At 49.5% G+C, this 17,500-nt stretch overlaps 1 protein-coding gene across 1 annotated transcript in view; it reads right to left on the bottom strand.

Annotated features, from left to right (window-relative positions):
- The window catches only part of dync2h1 (dynein cytoplasmic 2 heavy chain 1), a 389,827-nt gene that overhangs the window by 247,390 nt on the left and 124,937 nt on the right, over nt 1–17,500 (bottom strand). The window contains exons 70-73 of the mRNA XM_083773699.1: nt 17,336–17,434; nt 16,503–16,626; nt 12,402–12,565; nt 2,875–2,994 (exon numbers count right to left, since the gene is read on the bottom strand). Coding sequence (XP_083629825.1) covers nt 2,875–2,994; nt 12,402–12,565; nt 16,503–16,626; nt 17,336–17,434 — 507 coding nt within the window. The remainder of the gene's footprint in view (nt 1–2,874; nt 2,995–12,401; nt 12,566–16,502; nt 16,627–17,335; nt 17,435–17,500) is intronic.

Here is a 17,500-nt window from a genome sequence, read left to right on the forward strand (position 1 = left end):
CCGTACGTGCTGTTGCGTGTGCATTCGAGTGCACTGTACGCGTTTGAGGTTGTTTGCGAGTGTTTGGTATATGCAAATATGGGGAGCTTCAGTGGTGTTTACTGGGAAGTGGCAGTCTGTTTGATGTTTTATGAGGCTTATTTTCGGTCTCCGAAAACTCTTATTACTTTGTACGTGTAAAATGACATAACGACTACAGAACGGTCTGCTTCTAAAACCTTCTGTGCCTGTTTGAAGTGCAGCAGTGGTAAATGAGGCGAAATGAGCCGCGTTAGCAGATTCCGGGTGTTTTTAATTATACTCGCACAATTCCCTCCGAGTCAAATGCAGACCAGCACCACTCCAAATGAAAGTGTGCTGCATCGCGTTTTCACCTAATTAAACCTACCCTTATTTTTCGTTATTGTCGGGGTGAGATGAAAATGCAGAGCTAACTGCATCGTCACAGCCGAGCAGCACAACACAGCGGACTGAGATGAAAACCATATTGTCGCTGTCGTCGGGCAGAAACCTTTTATCTCCATATTCTAACTGCTTGTGTTTTTTTATTTTGGTAAATTAACAACCTACTTAATCATACTACAGCGTCACACAAAAGTATCAAAATGTTAAACGTGACGTGAAGAATACCTTGCTGCTATTTTTTTATTTTAATCTAACGGCTTTGGACATAATGAGGTTCCCACCTGACAAAGATGACGTTCAACTTATTCATTGTGTGTGTGTGTGTGTGTGTGTGTGTGTGTGTGTGTGTGTGTGTGTGTGTGTGTGTGTGTGTGTGTGTGTGTGTGTGTGTGTGTGTGTGTGTGTGTTACTATACAAGTAGAATTTGATAAATAGATATTGTGAGGACAATTATCCTGGTCCTCACAAGATAAATGGTTGCTTTTATGGCTAAAAGGCACTTAGGCTCCTACCTAGGCACCTAGGCTCCTAATGCAGCCTGATTGTGCATTGCAGATTAGAGTCCCATTCCTGACTAATTTTCACTCCCTGTCTCTCTCCCCTCGTTTGTCTGTTTGCTGTATGTCACTCCCTGTCTCTCTCCCCTCGTTTCTTGTCTGTTTTCTGTATGTCACTCCCTGTCTCTCTCCCCTCGTTTGTCTGTTTTCTGTATGTCACTCCCTGTCTCTCTCCCCTCGTTTCTTGTCTGTTTGCTGTATGTCACTCCCTGTCTCTCTCCCCTCGTTTCTTGTCTGTTTGCTGTATGTCACTCCCTGTCTCTCTCCCCTCGTTTCTTGTCTGTTTGCTGTATGTCACTCCGTGTCTCTCTCCCCTCGTTTGTCTGTTTTCTGTATGTCATTCCCTGTCTCTCTCCCCTCGTTTCTTGTATGTTTGCTGTATGTCACTCCCTGTCTCTCTCCCCTCGTTTCTTGTCTGTTTGCTGTATGTCACTCCCTGTCTCTCTCCCCTCGTTTGTCTGTTTGCTGTATGTCACTCCCTGTCTCTCTCCCCTCGTTTGTCTGTTTGCTGTATGTCACTCCCTGTCTCTCTCCCCTCGTTTCTTGTCTGTTTGCTGTATGTCACTCCCTGTCTCTCTCCCCTCGTTTGTCTGTTTGCTGTATGTCACTCCCTGTCTCTCTCCCCTCGTTTGTCTGTTTGCTGTATGTCACTCCCTGTCTCTCTCCCCTCGTTTCTTGTCTGTTTGCTGTATGTCACTCCGTGTCTCTCTCCCCTCGTTTCTTGTCTGTTTGCTGTATGTCACTCCGTGTCTCTCTCCCCTCGTTTCTTGTCTGTTTGCTGTATGTCACTCCCTGTCTCTCTCCCCTCGTTTCTTGTCTGTTTGCTGTATGTCACTCCCTGTCTCTCTCCCCTCGTTTCTTGTCTGTTTGCTGTATGTCACTCCCTGTCTCTCTCCCCTCGTTTCTTGTCTGTTTGCTGTATGTCACTCCCTGCCTCTCTCCCCTCGTTTGTCTGTTTGCTGTATGTCACTCCCTGTCTCTCTCCCCTCGTTTCTTGTCTGTTTGCTGTATGTCACTCCCTGCCTCTCTCCCATCGTTTGTCTGTTTGCTGTATGTCACTCCCTGTCTCTCTCCCCTCGTTTGTCTGTTTGCTGTATGTCACTCCCTGTCTCTCTCCCCTCGTTTGTCTGTTTGCTGTATGTCACTCCCTGTCTCTCTCCCATCGTTTGTCTGTTTGCTGTATGTCACTCCCTGTCTCTCTCCCATCGTTTGTCTGTTTTCTGTATGTCACTCCCTGTCTCTCTCCCATCGTTTGTCTGTTTGCTGTATGTCACTCCCTGTCTCTCTCCCCTCGTTTGTCTGTTTGCTGTATGTCACTCCCTGTCTCTCTCCCCTCGTTTGTCTGTTTGCTGTATGTCACTCCCTGTCTCTCTCCCCTCGTTTGTCTGTTTTCTGTATGTCACTCCGTGTCTCTCTCCCCTCGTTTGTCTGTTTTCTGTATGTCATTCCCTGTCTCTCTCCCCTCGTTTCTTGTATGTTTGCTGTATGTCACTCCCTGTCTCTCTCCCCTCGTTTCTTCTCTGTTTGCTGTATGTCACTCCCTGTCTCTCTCCCCTCGTTTGTCTGTTTGCTGTATGTCACTCCCTGTCTCTCTCCCCTCGTTTGTCTGTTTGCTGTATGTCACTCCCTGTCTCTCTCCCCTTGTTTCTTGTCTGTTTGCTGTATATCACTCCCTGTCTCTCTCCCCTCGTTTCTTGTCTGTTTGCTGTATGTCACTCCCTCTTTCTCTCCCCTCATTTCTTGTCTGTTGCTTGTCTGTCCATATAAAAATGGACATTAATAAAACAACCTAAAACCATACAGGAGTAAAAGTTCACAGCAAGGCCTGGATACCATTTATTTATTTGACAGATAAAGGTACACTATATGTATGTATGTATGTATGTATATACTGTAGTATGTCACTGTGTACCTCCAGCAGTGTCTCCTCCAGCAAGGCCAGCTGGATCTTCTTGTCCTCCTCTTGTTGTAGCAGTCTGGTTTTCTCCGACTCCAGCTCGGGTTTTTCTTGCTGGATGGTCAACGCTAGCAGCTAACATTCAAAACAACATTTGGATGGTCAGTGCCAGCAGCAAACATTCAACACAACATTTGGATGGTCAGTGCCAGCAGCTAACATTCAACACAACATTTGGATGGTCAGTGCCAGCAGCAAACATTCAACACAATATTTGGATGGTCAGTGCCAGGCCTGGAATTTAATAATTTTAGGAGCTAAAGGCAAATTCTGGAGGGCACAAAGGCTGAATGTCAGGGCTAAAAGTCCATCAAAAAATGTAATCAAATTTAAGGGTTAAAGACACCCTCCTAGTCACACTCCCTCCCCAAACCCTAACCTAAGATTTTTAATCCACAGCACGGGTGATTTTTAACCCGCAGTATGGGTGATTTTGAACCCACAGCACGGGTGATCTTTAACCCGCAGTATGGGTGATTTTGAACCCACAGCACGGGTGATTTTTAACCCGCAGTACGGGTGTTCTATTAATACAGCTTCGCAAGGCTGCTCACTTTTGGGAGTTGACGCCCCCTGGCGTAAACACAGAAGCACTACAAATAAACTCACAGACTTTAGGCTGGGACTTTAGACGTGATGACGTTGAAGACCCCGCCCGCCGGGTGCACTTATAAGCGTGCCTCAGCGTCACGTCTCCATTCGTTTTTCTCTTCTCACGTGTATAACACGGCGCTACGAAGTCTCCCTCACGGATGAGTATCTGATTTATTTCCACAAGGACGAGAAGCCTTCTCGGTACCGCGGAAACTGCTTATCCCAGAGGCTTCAAGAGGAAGAAAGTCGGTGAGTCCACTTTCTTTAACTAAGTTAACAATAACTTGGAGGTAATTCAGTCTGTTAGTGGCTCGCGGCCCTAGCTGGTTTCTTTATTACCTGTGTGACGGTCTGTACCGTGGCTAGCAACAGCCAGGTTTCTGCTTCCACACAAACCTTCGCGGACCTAAAGGTCCCGAACGTGTGAAGTGCCAGGAACGGTACGCAACCCTTCCTTGGTTTCCACACGTGTGGCGGCTTTAGCGGTGACTACTACAGCCCGCTCCAGCCACACACAATGTCCCGCGGCTCTTCCAAGCCCGCGACGGTGACTTGAGCAGCATAAGTTATTCTGTCTCGAACGTGTGAAGAGCCAGGAGCGGTACAACCCTTCCTTGGCTTCCACACGTGTGGCGGCTTTAGCGGTGATTACTAACAGCCCGCTCCAGCCACACACTACGTCTCGCGGCTCTTCCAAGCCCGCAACGGTGATTTGAGCAGCATAATTTTATTCTGTGTAAGCTTCCACGCTGTGTGACGGTCTGATAAAGCTATCTTAGCTTTCTTTCAGCTTCCACACATACGTCCCGTGGCTTTCACAAGCCCGCGACCGCGTGGCCCTCGAACGTGTGTGCGTGTGAAGAGCTACGAGCGGTGCAACCCTTTGTTAGCCTCCACACGTGCGGCGGCGTTAGCGGCGGCTATTAATAGCACGCGCTTGCCGACACACGTACGTCTCGCGGCTTTTCAAGCCCGCGACGGAGGGGTAACCTAGGCAGGATATAGTAATATTTCTGTTTGGCTACCACTTTGTGTGACGTCTCTGATGTGTGACATCTCTGATAGAAGCTAACAATAGCTCTATTCTCAGCTTCCACACGCACGAGGCGTCTTATGCGGTGAGTGGCAACACCCACTGCATCACTGTAACGTGACAACCTACCAACTCGGCGCCTACAGGCACGCAGCCTCGTAGGACTGGTTATTAGAATTTGAGGTTACTTACGTAACCCAGGTTCGTAAACCGGCGAGCCTTGTTTGTGGCTTGTTTGTCCACGTATTTCTTGGCTTTACAAGAAAAAAGTGACGATCCATTCGCAGCAGCTAGTGATAGCCCTGTCCTAGCTTCCACTTTTACGTGGCTGCCTACTAACCTGAACAGCACTTAGTGATAATACTGTTTGGTTTCCACGCTGTGTGACGTCTCTGATAGAAGCTAATAATAGCTCTATTCTCAGCTTCCACACGCACGTGGCGTCTTATGCAGTGAGTGGCAACACCCACTGCATCACTGTAACGTGACAACCTACCAACTCGGCGCCTACAGGCACGCAGCCTTGTAGGACTGGTTATTAGAATTGGAGGTTACGTACGTAACCCGGGTTCTTAAACCGGCGAGCCTTGTTTGTAGCTTGTTTTGTTCACGGATTTCGTGGCTGCCTGCTAAACTCGGCCCCTCTTGCCTTGTTTTTTGCTTCCACGTGCATCTTAGCTTCTAAGATGTCTGAGTCTCCGACCAAGGCCCGTCGTCGACGCCGTCGCGCCCTAGCGGACGCGGCCCACGCCGTTGCAACATCTATTGCACGGAGGGCCTACAACAACGCTCTGAGACAAGGAGCCAGGCAGTGGTCCGCCGACATGGACGCTCCACTCCCCGACGCCCCCGACGTTGTCATTCTCGCGGATGACAACGCAGACGTGGTGCAGGCTCCAAGAGTGGACAACGCTGAGATGGACTCTGGGGAGTCCTCACCTCAGGACTCAGCATCCTCCTACACCTCCGACGAGGGGGAGGATGATGGGGAGAGCATGGCTCAAGCGGCCGTTGTCGCCGCCCCCATTGCAGCGCCAGTTGCTGCTGGAGTTGCATCGGCCGACACCGTTGCAGCTCCGACGGCTCCAGCTGCTCCGGCTGAACCGCAGCTCCACTATGACAACACTGACATAGTCGATCTGTTCAAGAAGGCCACGATCCGCTGTGGTCTGGCCTGGCCGGCCAGTCTTGAACCTCCGGTGGCTAAGGACACCCTATGCGAACAGTTTCGCAAGAAGATTCAAGGCAACCCAGCGAAGTCCCAGGCCAAGGCTGAGATCCCCCTCGATGACGGGTTCCTGAAATCCCTCATGCTGTCCTGGGGACAGCCTTACTCGGCTTCCACCTCCCTGGGCGGAGGCATGAAGCTGCTGGACTGCGCGGGACAACGGCAGCTTGGCCTCGAGGCCATGCCGCCGATGGACAAGTCCTTTGCCGGGTGGCTCATGGGTGTCAACCCCAATGTCTTCCACGAGGACCCGGACTTCTCCTTGCCTTCGGACAAGGACGACTCCAAAATTAGTAAGGCTGCCTATAAGTGCGCCTCAACTGCGGCCAGAGCACTGAACGCCGCGACCCTTCTGCAAGGGTCCGCGTCTCATGTCCTGTTGGAAGCGGGAGACGAGCCTACCCCCGACCACATGGCTGAATTGAGGCGCCTGCACCTTGAGCTCCTCCGTCTCACTCAGGCCCAGACAGAGATGGTGGGCGGAACTATGGCGAGACTCCTGGTCCTCGAGAGGGCCAGGTGGCTGGAGCTGTCCCCCAAAGTGGGACGTACCCCTCTGAAACAGAAAGTTTCCACATCGACACTCTTCGCGTCCATGCTCGAGGAGATGCGCTCCCGCGACGGACAGACGAAGAATGACACGGAGGTCATCGGCGCCTGTCTCCCGGCGTCTGGAGCACGACCCAAGCAGGCTCAGCCCTACAGGCCGACCTACGAGCGCACCATGGACAGGGACAATCGTTCCAGGTCCAGGAGGAGCGCCTTCAAGGTCCCCGCTGCTCAGAGGGCTCCGTCAGCGGCGTCCTCAGCTTCCCGCCCACCTCGCAGCCGCAAGAAGACCGACAGGCCCAGGCGCCCCTCGGCTTCTCCGGCCGGCGGCCCCCGCAAAGGGGCCACGGCAAGAGGGCCACCTGGCGGGAAGGCGAAATAACCAGACCTGCCCCACGGGGAGACATCGGACACTGTCTCCCCCACCCTTCCCCGAGTTTCTCTGAAGCGCAGCATAGTGGCCACGGGCCTCATGCCGGAAGCGCTTGGTGTAGGCGGAAAGAGGACTTGTTTCTTGGGAACAAATGTCTCTCCAGTTTTTTCCGTGCCACCACTTTTCTTAATAAAGCAGTGTTCTCTACTGAGAACCGGTCTTTTGAATTGTCACTCGAAACTCAAGGGGATGGGCCAGCAGCCCGGGCCCTCGAGGGGGCCCAGGGCTGTCGGCCGAAATACAAGTGTAACTGCCGTGGACACAGCCCCAGAGCCCCAGGTCCATACTGCAGGACAGAGGCCCCAGGCCCGGGTTCTGACCGAAGGAGGCGCCGCTCCACCACAAAAAGGTGCGGAGCTGGCTTCAACCCCTCTGGCACTGTGTCTACAGGAGTGGAATCGTTGTGGTGTTCATCCGTGGGTGTTGAACACCATCTCGAAGGGTTACAAACTACAGTTTGCCAGAAGACCTCCCACTTGTGGGAACGTTCTGTTCTCGCAAGCGAGTGGTCAGGCAGCCGAGGTTCTCCAGGGCGAGATAACGTCTCTGTTGGAGAAGAAGGCTATACGTGTGGTGCCCATGGAGCAGAGCAACACCGGGTTTTACTCCCGCTACTTTCTCGTGAAGAAGAAAGGGGGGGGCATGCGGCCCATTCTAGACCTACGGGCTCTGAACGGCTATTTGAAAGCGTTTCGCTTCAAAATGCTCACGAGCAAGGCTCTGCTGCGCATGATGCGTCGAGGGGACTGGTATACAACTCTCGATCTCAGAGACGCGTATTTCCACATTCCCATCTACCCACCACACAGAAAATTCCTGCGGTTCGGCTTCAAGGGACAGATATACGAATATCTGGTCCTTCCGTTCGGACTGTCACTGAGTCCAAGGACTTTTGTGAAGTGTACACAGGCAGCCGTCGCCCCGCTGCGTCAGAGGGGCGTTCGGATAGCAATGTACGTGGACGACTGGCTGATTTATGCGGACTCTGCGTCAACACTGCGACTACACACGAGTTGGGTGGTAGATCACTTGACGTCTCTGGGTTTCAGCATAAATTACGCCAAGAGCGTGTTGGTGCCGACGCAATCGATAGATTACATAGGCATGACGTTGAACGCTGTGTCTTTCACGGCGCGTCTATCCGACGAGAGGATCCGCTCTTTTCAGTCGTGTCTGGCGTTGTTTCGGACGGGCAACAGGGTCCCGTTCCGAACCTGTCAGAGATTGGCGGGTCTCATGGCCTCTGCAATATCCGTTGTTCGGCTAGGCAGATTGTACATGAGACCATTTCAGAGGTGGATGCAGTCACTGGGTGTAAGACAACACCGTTGTCATCATCTTGTGAACGTGTCGGTGGGTTGCTTCGAGGCATTACGCCAGTGGAGAGGCGCTCAATTCCTCTCGGAAGGCGTGAGTATGGGGATGGTCGTATCCCGGAAAGTACTCACGACGGACGCCAGCCTGTCTGGGTGGGGTGCCACCCACGAAGGCAGGACGGCCAGGGGGGTATGGAGTGGCAGCATCAGGTCTGCCCACATAAATTACCTGGAGCTGATGGCGGTAATGTTGGCGTTACAACATTTCGAATGTTTCATCAGCGGTTCCCATGTCCTGGTCAGGACGGACAACACAACAACGATGTGCTATATCAACAAGCAGGGGGGCCTACGGTCCACCAAACTGCATGCGCTAGCACACAGACTGACGTTATGGTGCGACGAGCACCTTCTTTCAGTCAGAGCCTCCCACGTTCCGGGACTCCAGAACACGGGAGCGGATCTGTTGTCCAGGGACCGATACCTCTATGCGGCTTGGTCACTGCACAAAACAGTGGCCAGACAGTTGTGGGAGAGGTTCGGCGAGCCACGAGTGGATCTGTTTGCGTCGGAAGAGAACAGCAAGTGTCCTCTGTTCTTCTCCATAGCAGGGACGGCTCCGCTAGGTTTGGATGCCTTGGCGCATCGTTGGCCCCAGGGCCTACTTTATGCGTTTCCCCCGTTGTCTCTCATCCTTCCCACGCTGGAGAGGGTGAGGACACAGCGCCTGTCAGTAATCCTGGTGGCCCCAGGATGGGGCTCTTGGAGGTCAGACATAGTCCCTCTCCTGTACGGTCGGCCCTGGCAGCTTCCGTTGCGCAGGGACCTATTGACCCAGGCGGGAGGCGAGATATTCCACCCACGGCCGGAAGATCTAGACCTCTGGGCTTGGCCCGTGAGAGGTTGAATCTTGGCGCGGAGGGTCTTCCCCAGAGCGTCATCGACACTATTCAGTGTGCGAGGGCGCAGTCGACCAGGGATGCTTATGATATGAGGTGGCGGTTGTTTGAAGACTGGTGTTCACCGGCTCAAGTTGTGCCATTTCAAGCACCAGTAAGGGTCGTTCTGTCGTTCCTCCAGGATCTCTTGGACAAAGGCAGGGCCTTTAGTACTGTCAAGGTGTATCTGGCTGCTATCTCAGCCTGCCACATCGGGTTTGAGGACAAGACGGTGGGCCAGCTCCCGCTGGTGCGCCAGTTCATGAAGGGGGCTAGCCACCTTCATCCGGTGACCAAGTCTCTGGTCCCCTCGTGGGACCTTGCTTTGGTTTTGGACTCTCTGTCCCGGCCACCGTTTGAGCCCTTGGAGGGTTTGAGTATGAAGCTATTGTCGCTGAAGGCAGCGTTGTTATTAGCTTTGGTGACCGCTAAAAGGGTCAGTGATATCCATGCTTTGTCCACAAGTGCGGAATGCATGAGGTTCAATGGGGATGCAAGGGTGGTCATTAAGACCAATCCGGCATTTTTACCTAAGAACCGCCTAGCTGCCCCGGTTCCGGTGGACTTGGCGGCGAACTACAGACCGGTATCACTCCTTTCATTTATTTCTAAAACCATTGAACGTGTCGTCTCCAACCAGCTCTCTCTCCATCTCTCACAGAACAACCTGCTGGATCCCAACCAGTCCGGATTCAAGAAGGCCCACTCCACAGAAACTGCCCTGCTGGCAGTCACAGAAGCACTACATGCTGCCCAAGCTGCTTCCCACTCTGCAGTACTGATTCTCCTAGACCTATCAGCAGCATTTGACACAGTGAACCACCAGCTGCTCCTAGAAACCCTAGCGGAGCTAGGCATCGGTGGAACGGCACTAAAGTGGTTCTCCTCCTACCTCACCGATCGGACCTACCAGGTTTCCTGGAAAGGTCTGCTATCATCCCCCCGAACCCTCCAAACTGGGGTCCCACAGGGATCTGTACTTGGTCCCCTCCTTTTCTCACTGTACACTAAATCCCTTGGCACTATCATCTCTGCTCACAATATATCCTATCACTGCTACGCCGATGACACACAACTGTTCCTATCCTTCCCCCCCTCTGCCACTCAGGTGGAAGAGCGCATCACTGCATGCCTGGCTGACATATCACAGTGGATGTCCTCCAACCACCTCAAGCTGAACCCAGACAAGACTGAGCTTCTCTTCTTCCCAGCTAAGTCCTGCCCTATGCAGGAGCTAACTATTTCCGTAGACAACGCCCTGGTAACGTCTGTCCCAACAGCCAGGAATCTTGGTGTTGTCCTGGACAGTCAGCTCTCGTTCAAAGCTCACATCACAGCTGTCACTCGATCATGTAGGTTCACACTCTATAACATACGACGAATTAGACCGTTCCTCACCCAGGAATCAGCCCAGCTCCTAATCCAGACAACAGTCTTGTCAAAACTCGACTATTGTAACTCCCTCCTTACTGGCCTACCAGCATGTGCACTTAAGCCTCTCCAGCTGATCCAAAATGCAGCAGCTCGCTTGGTCTTCAACCAGCCAAAATTCTCACATGTCTCCCCCCTGCTCCGCTCCCTCCACTGGCTCCCGGTCGCTGCCCGCACAGAATACAAAACTCTGATGCTGGCATTCAAAGCAACCAAAGGTATGGCTCCCCCATATCTTACAAGTATGATTGAACCCTACAAACCCTCCCGCGCACTCAGATCAGCCAACGCAGGGAAACTGGAAGTACCCTCACTAAAAACGCCGGGACAACGCTCCACACGTCCCAAACTCTTCTCCCTTCTGGCTCCAAAACTGTGGAATGCACTTCCCATTGCAGTCAGAACTGCAGCATCACTCCCAATCTTCCGCCGTAGCCTGAAAACCCACCTTTTCAGACTCCATCATGGCCCATAGCACTTACCCTAACCCCTTAGATAGAATTTCTGTTGGCTTAGATAGCATTTGACTTAGACTTATAGCATGTTATGTAGACAGCACTATAATTGTATTGTATATAGTCATAGCACGCCATAGTACATATGTATAGCATAGTAGTGAATATGTATAGTTTATTATGTATAGTGTATGTATAGTTTCATCATATAGATATTCCACTGTTACCTTCTTAGCTTACGCATGTTTCATGATAAATGCTTTTATGTGATGTATTCCCATGCTTTTGTTCTTGCCTAAATGTAAGTCGCTCTGGATTAAGAGCGTCTGCTAAATGCCTAAATTGTAATTGTAAAATTGTTCTGTCCGCCCCCCTTTGCCTCTGAGGAGGATAGGAGGAGGCATAACCTCTGTCCGATAAGGGCATTGAGGTTGTATTTGGACAGGACTAAGGTGACGAGGAAGACTACACAACTGTTTGTCTCCTGGGATCCCAAGACTGTGGGACTGCCTATCTCAAAGGTTAGGCTTTCCCAGTGGATCGTGGAGGCTATAGAGCGGGCCTACTCTGGTAGGGATATGGTGCCTCCCGTAGGGTTGAGAGCACATTCCACGAGAGGTATGGCATCATCCTGGGCCCTCTGTAGGGGGGTCTCTGTTCAGGATGTTTGTTCCGCTGCAAGTTGGGCGTCGTCTTCCACCTTTGCCACCTTCTATAGACTGGATGTGACAGCAGCGCCAGTGGCGCATGCGGTCCTGGGCGTGGCCTCCAGTTAGGTGGAGAGACTTGGTCCCCCGCGGGGGACGTTGGTCTTCTCCAGGGCGTTAAGACAGTTGTTCTGTCGGCCCCTCTTAGGCACATTTGCAGACTTAGGTCTGATTGGCCTTCCCGTTGGGGTACAGTAGTCCTGTTGAGGGACGTACTGTGGTCCTTTGCTCACAGATAAAGGTACGGGCCCTAGGGGTCCAGACTTCGTGATGACAATAAGGGAGTTAATGAAGTCTCCCAAAAGTGAGCAGCCTTGCGAAGCTGTATTAATAGAACTAGGGGTTACGTATGTAACCTAGGTTCTATAACAGCGAGCAAGGCTGCTCACTAAGATTCCCTTCTTGATTGCTTGAGAAGAGAACAATTGTTATCGAATGGAGACGTGACGCTGAGGCACGCTTATAAGTGCACCCGGCGGGCGGGGTCTTCAACGTCATCACGTCTAAAGTCCCAGCCTAAAGTCTGTGAGTTTATTTGTAGTGCTTCTGTGTTTACGCCAGGGGGCGTCAACTCCCAAAAGTGAGCAGCCTTGCTCGCTGTTATAGAACCTAGGTTACATACGTAACCCCTAGATTTTTAACACACTGCAGGGTTTGTCTGACTAATGACTGTAGGACGGTGGGTATGTCTAACCAACGTATGCACCCCGTTTTAACCCTGTGAATCTCAGGAAATTCCTATTTTGTTTTGGGGCAAACTTTTGCCAAAAATAGTCGATCTACAAGCTCACAACGTACCTGTCCCCGCAGGCCTGCCCTGGTGGTGGTGAAGTTGACCTCCGTAACCACAGAGACAGCGTCGGGGGGGATGACAGGGTTGGGATTTCGCGTGGCCAGGAAGAGACGGAAGTCTTCGTTGTAGTCGATGACCTTGTCTCCCACCTGGACGACATACCTCGGCCCTGAAGACACAGAGGAGAGGAGAGTCGTGGCGTTACGTCATGAATCACCTCAAACCAGGGTGACCTATACAGCACATTGCAATGCCTTTCCCATGCATAGATAGACAGCTAGAACAACCTTTCTTGTTTATTTATTTTTACTTGAAGTATCCGTAAGTAAAACTGAAACAGTACTAAGTACAGTATCCATAAAATATATTATGCATTTGAATCAGTTACACAATGCTACAAAATCAGCTCCGCAGCAACAGTACAAGCTAACATGAAATGCAGACTGAGCACATGTGCTGCATGGCAATCAATCAATTAAACCAGTTTACACAGGGAAACATCAAGTTTGTGACTTGTTATTCAAATTAAATTACAGATAAACGTAATGTACAATTACAGTCAGTGTCCAGGCAAAATCGTTTAAGGTGTATTCAGTAGCACCAGTGCACATGCTCTGCTGACTTACAATATTAACGCTTGTAGAGAGGTCAGACTTAGTAGCGTAATTTAGTAATTGAAGATTTCACTTCACGGTTTTTGAAAGGGAAGGCGGGTGTTTTCAGAATAAAATCTCCCTCATCTGCTTGGCACTCTAGCGCCTTTATTCTGGAAGATTTGGCGACACCATAAGTGTTAAAATAACACAGGATTTTGGATAGTCTCTTTTGAACACTACACACAAAGTACTCTGGTCTACACTACACACAAGGTATGCTTGACTGCTGCTGCCCGCACCGTTTAACCACTCTGTCAATAGCACCATGTCTCCGGAGACCCCTTTAAATCCTCCGAGCTATCTTCACCTACCCTCCCCCTCTCACCCTCTGGCCTGGATGTCTGCAATGCAGCACTGCTCTGCCTCTCTCTCTCTCTCTCTGGTACTCAAGGTGTCTTTTCTCCCTCTATTCCATTCCATTCCAAGCTTTTTTCCCATTTCAATTAAATTAAATATGTTTTTAGTTTCTCCCTGATCCAGGGAAACGGTTAGTTGGCCTACCAACAAACTAGCCTGAGGTATCGTCCCCGGAGGCTATGGGATGTATTCTATGTGGCAAGAATCAAACTCTACAGCCATAACAGGACAGCGTGAACATCGACTGATGAAATACATCCTCCACAAGTACACCCCCTGGGCATACAACTCAATTGGCTTTATTGGCATGAGAAAATATACGTTTACATTTGCCAGAGCAAAAAGTCAGATAACAGGTCAGTATCAGCGTGGTCTAGTGGTTAAAGTGTCTGCCCTGAGATTGGGAGTTTGTGGTGTGATTTCCCACCTGGGTCATACGATTAAGTAGCCCTACAAGCAGAACCCAATGCTACTGAAGTTTCTGACATTTTTTAGACCCAGAGCATTGGGTCCTATTCCACCTCCACCCTGCCACCGGGTACGCAGCACACATAAATACATGTAAATAGCTTCGGAAACGTCCTTCTGCGCTCTTTGACGGCTTCTTTTCCTTTGAGGGCTTCTGAATCTGTGAACTATACCGTACCTATAAATACCGCTGCGAATATCTCCTGTGGCGCGGAAGCCGTTAAGTATTTTTAATCTTTGTTTGACCGATTTGGTCGCTTTGATTCTTCTTTTCCTTCCTTGTTTATTGACACCTCATTGTACCGCCTATCTGGCTAGCTAGTGGCGCTATAGCTATGACCGAGCAGATCAGAGGCAGGAACGTAGCCGGCACATGCCAACCGCACATCGGGAGGCGGTACAATAAACTGTAAATAAACAAGAAGAATCTAAGCGACCAAATCGGTCAAACAAAGATTAAAAATACTTAACGGCTTCCGCGACACAGGAGATATTCGCAGCGGTATGTATAGGTACTTATAGTTCACAGATTCAGAAGCCCTCAAAGGAAAATAAGCCGTCAAAGAGCGCAGATACGATGTTACCGAGCATATTTATGTCCGCGTTCCAACATTCCCATACGAAAATATAGATACGCACAGGGACCCTACATAAAGTGACATCCAAATTTCAGAAAAGCTTTATGGAGGGTTCCGAGAGGGGCTAACGATTAAGCAAAGCAAAAGGATAATTTTATTGTTTATAATTGATTAAATCATTCAGTTTGTTAAGCTAAAATTGAACCCTTATAATTTACAAGCTCACAACATGTCATGTTGCAACGCATGGCAAGCTTAATTGTTCTGGTATTTTTTGACAATGTTCCTCTCAGAATAGGCATTGTAGGGTTTAGACTGAAGTTGATGAAATGTGAGCATTCTTTTCCTCTTTTGTCTGGGTTTGTCAAATCTTCAGGGGGTTGGGCAGCTGTTGCGATCGACATGGTAGCCATGTCCAATATATCCCCCTCCAATATAGACGGAATGTTCCGGTTTGAATGGCAGGTTGTGAACTGGTTCCAGCTGGCTGTGGCAGTGTACTCCAGACGCTGCTATTGGCTGCCATCGACTGCATGGCTTCAAACGGAAAACGGCCGTGGCTGAACCCCGGCCAGAACACATTAAACAATCAAGGCTTTTTAGACCAGCTTTCAGCTGCAGATCAGAGCAGGCCTAAAAAGGACATCTGCACGCCACATAATGTGTATCATTTCAATGCTATTCGCGTTATGTGAAAGCTTTACGCTTCCGTGACTCGAGAGACAGATTCTGAAACAGATAGGACCAAGGTCTAATAGCAAAGGTCCGCCTGTCCACAGTAAAGCGTTAATTAATCTCAGAGTGTACAAATTAACTAGATTTTCAGGCCACTATGATCAGAGCCATGGTCACCAGGTTCATGCGTGCGTGCGTGTGGATGTGATTAGCATTGACTGCTATCATGAGCAATGAGTGTACGTGTATAGACAAGTGGAATTAACAGCATTGTGTGAGTAGTGAGCACATTATGGACATTCAGTTCACACTGATAGTAAGCCCTGAAAGGCCGCAACGACGACCGAGGCTACAATGAGGAAGTGTTAACCCAGAGCGCCTCACAACAGAGGCTAATGTTATGAGCTAACTGGAGCTACACAACAAAACACAGTAATTTAACTAACAAAAGCACGTCGGAAACGAACGCAAACGACGGCCGGGAGGTTGAAACATACATACACATAAAAATAATAACAAAATAGAAAGAAAAAAAAAAGGGAGACAGATGCACAAACGAGACAGTGCTTGTTTCACCTGACAAATATGACTGTCATCATTTATTGTTTTGAGTTTGTTTCAACAATTCTCGTCATAGTCTTCTAAAACTTCCCACCATTGGAGGAGACTCCGCTCAACAATCTCCACCGAGCAGGGGCTCTGCTTTTAGGGAGGGTAAACTTTAATGTCTATCAGCAGCACAACTGCTGGGTTGGAAAGTTTGACCCGCAGCAGGGGAATGGCTGCCGCTAAACGGCGGGTGCACCGGTGCGTGGTGCTTGGCGTAGCGCAAAGCAGAGGTTGACGCCCTGTTGTTTTAAGTGAATTCAAATTGCCCCCGGTGTGTAAAGACCTTCAGAGTTAAATATGGTAAGCACTGATGACTTTAGACTATATTGAGGTTCTGGTATAGTTTAGTTCAGTGATAATAGTCAACCTGTTTAATTCCTAGGACGTCTGTGGACGTCTTGGGCACAAATTGTGTTAATTTGCAAGGACACCCAGTTTGAACTGCATTAGACCACGGACAGACCCCCATCTGATAACATATATTGTTTTGTTGTTTAAACTCTGGGACCTCAATCTGAACTGTGACATTCTCACTGCTTATGTATGTAACTCAGAGCATGGAACCAAATGCACCCTTAGATTTGGTTCCAATGACATCACACCTGACGTCTGTCTGTCTGTCTTCAACCCATCGGGAGGCATACTTTGGTTGTCCCAGCTGTCTGACAGTTAGACACGTGTCCTATCTGCTCAGCATATGTATGATGATGACACAATAGAAACTCAGTGTAACTTTGGAAACTCTGTCTGCGTGCGTGCATACCCTGAGCTACGAGGTCCTTCCTCAGCAGTGGGTAGAGAACAGGCTCCACTCCATCCATCTCCTGTATGATCAGAGTTTTACCAAACCTCACTGCCAGCTCCACCGACGTCATGAAGTTACTGTCCTGTACCACACACACACACACACACACACACACACACACACACACACACACACACACACACACACACACACACACACACACACACACACACACACACACACACACACACACACACACACACACACACACACACACACACACCGTTTTGTGAGCTATTATTTTCCACTATATTTGAAATGGGACTTGAAAGTAGGCAAAGGGATATTTTTTGGTCTCTTTGTAAAAAGGTTAAAGCACTATATTCTGATAATAATCATTGCTATAGAGCCTTTGTTCAGTCACAGGGATCTCCCTGTCCCTCTGATAAACAGAACATTCTGACCTGAAAATGCATTTTCTGTTTACTAAAGAGCTGGAGAGACAGGAAGATTTGTGTTACTGACAAAACAGTCTACCACTGAGTACTATCAGAATATGGCGATATTTAACACATACATCAAATGTTTGTGTTTACACAATTTTGTCTTCAATGTTTGTGTTTACACAAACACTCAAAGCTGGGCATAGGAGGGGCTCGCACCCCTCAAAAATAAATTATTCCTAAAGGTCTTGTTTAGTCAAAAGTAAAATATTTGCTTTGAATTGTAGTGGAGTGAAAGAATAACAAAAAATGAAAGTACTCAAGTAAATTACACTCATTAGATGTAAAATACTAAAGTAAATGTACGGTATGGTCCATGACTGTGAAGTGTGTGAGTACCACGTGTACCTGCTGGCTGATGACTTCCAGGCGGTGTTGTTTCAGGTGTGTACGCAGCCACTCGGTAGCACGGGAAGACGGGTCGATGAGGAAGGGACAGGCCACACTCTGAGAGAGAGAGAGAGTCGTTTATCATCTGGACTCCATTCCGTTCGTTCTTTGATTCAGGTTAAT

Source organism: Protomyctophum parallelum (assembly GCF_964188405.1).
Source record: "Protomyctophum parallelum genome assembly, chromosome: 9".
NCBI classification, from domain to species: Eukaryota; Metazoa; Chordata; class Actinopteri; order Myctophiformes; family Myctophidae; genus Protomyctophum; species Protomyctophum parallelum.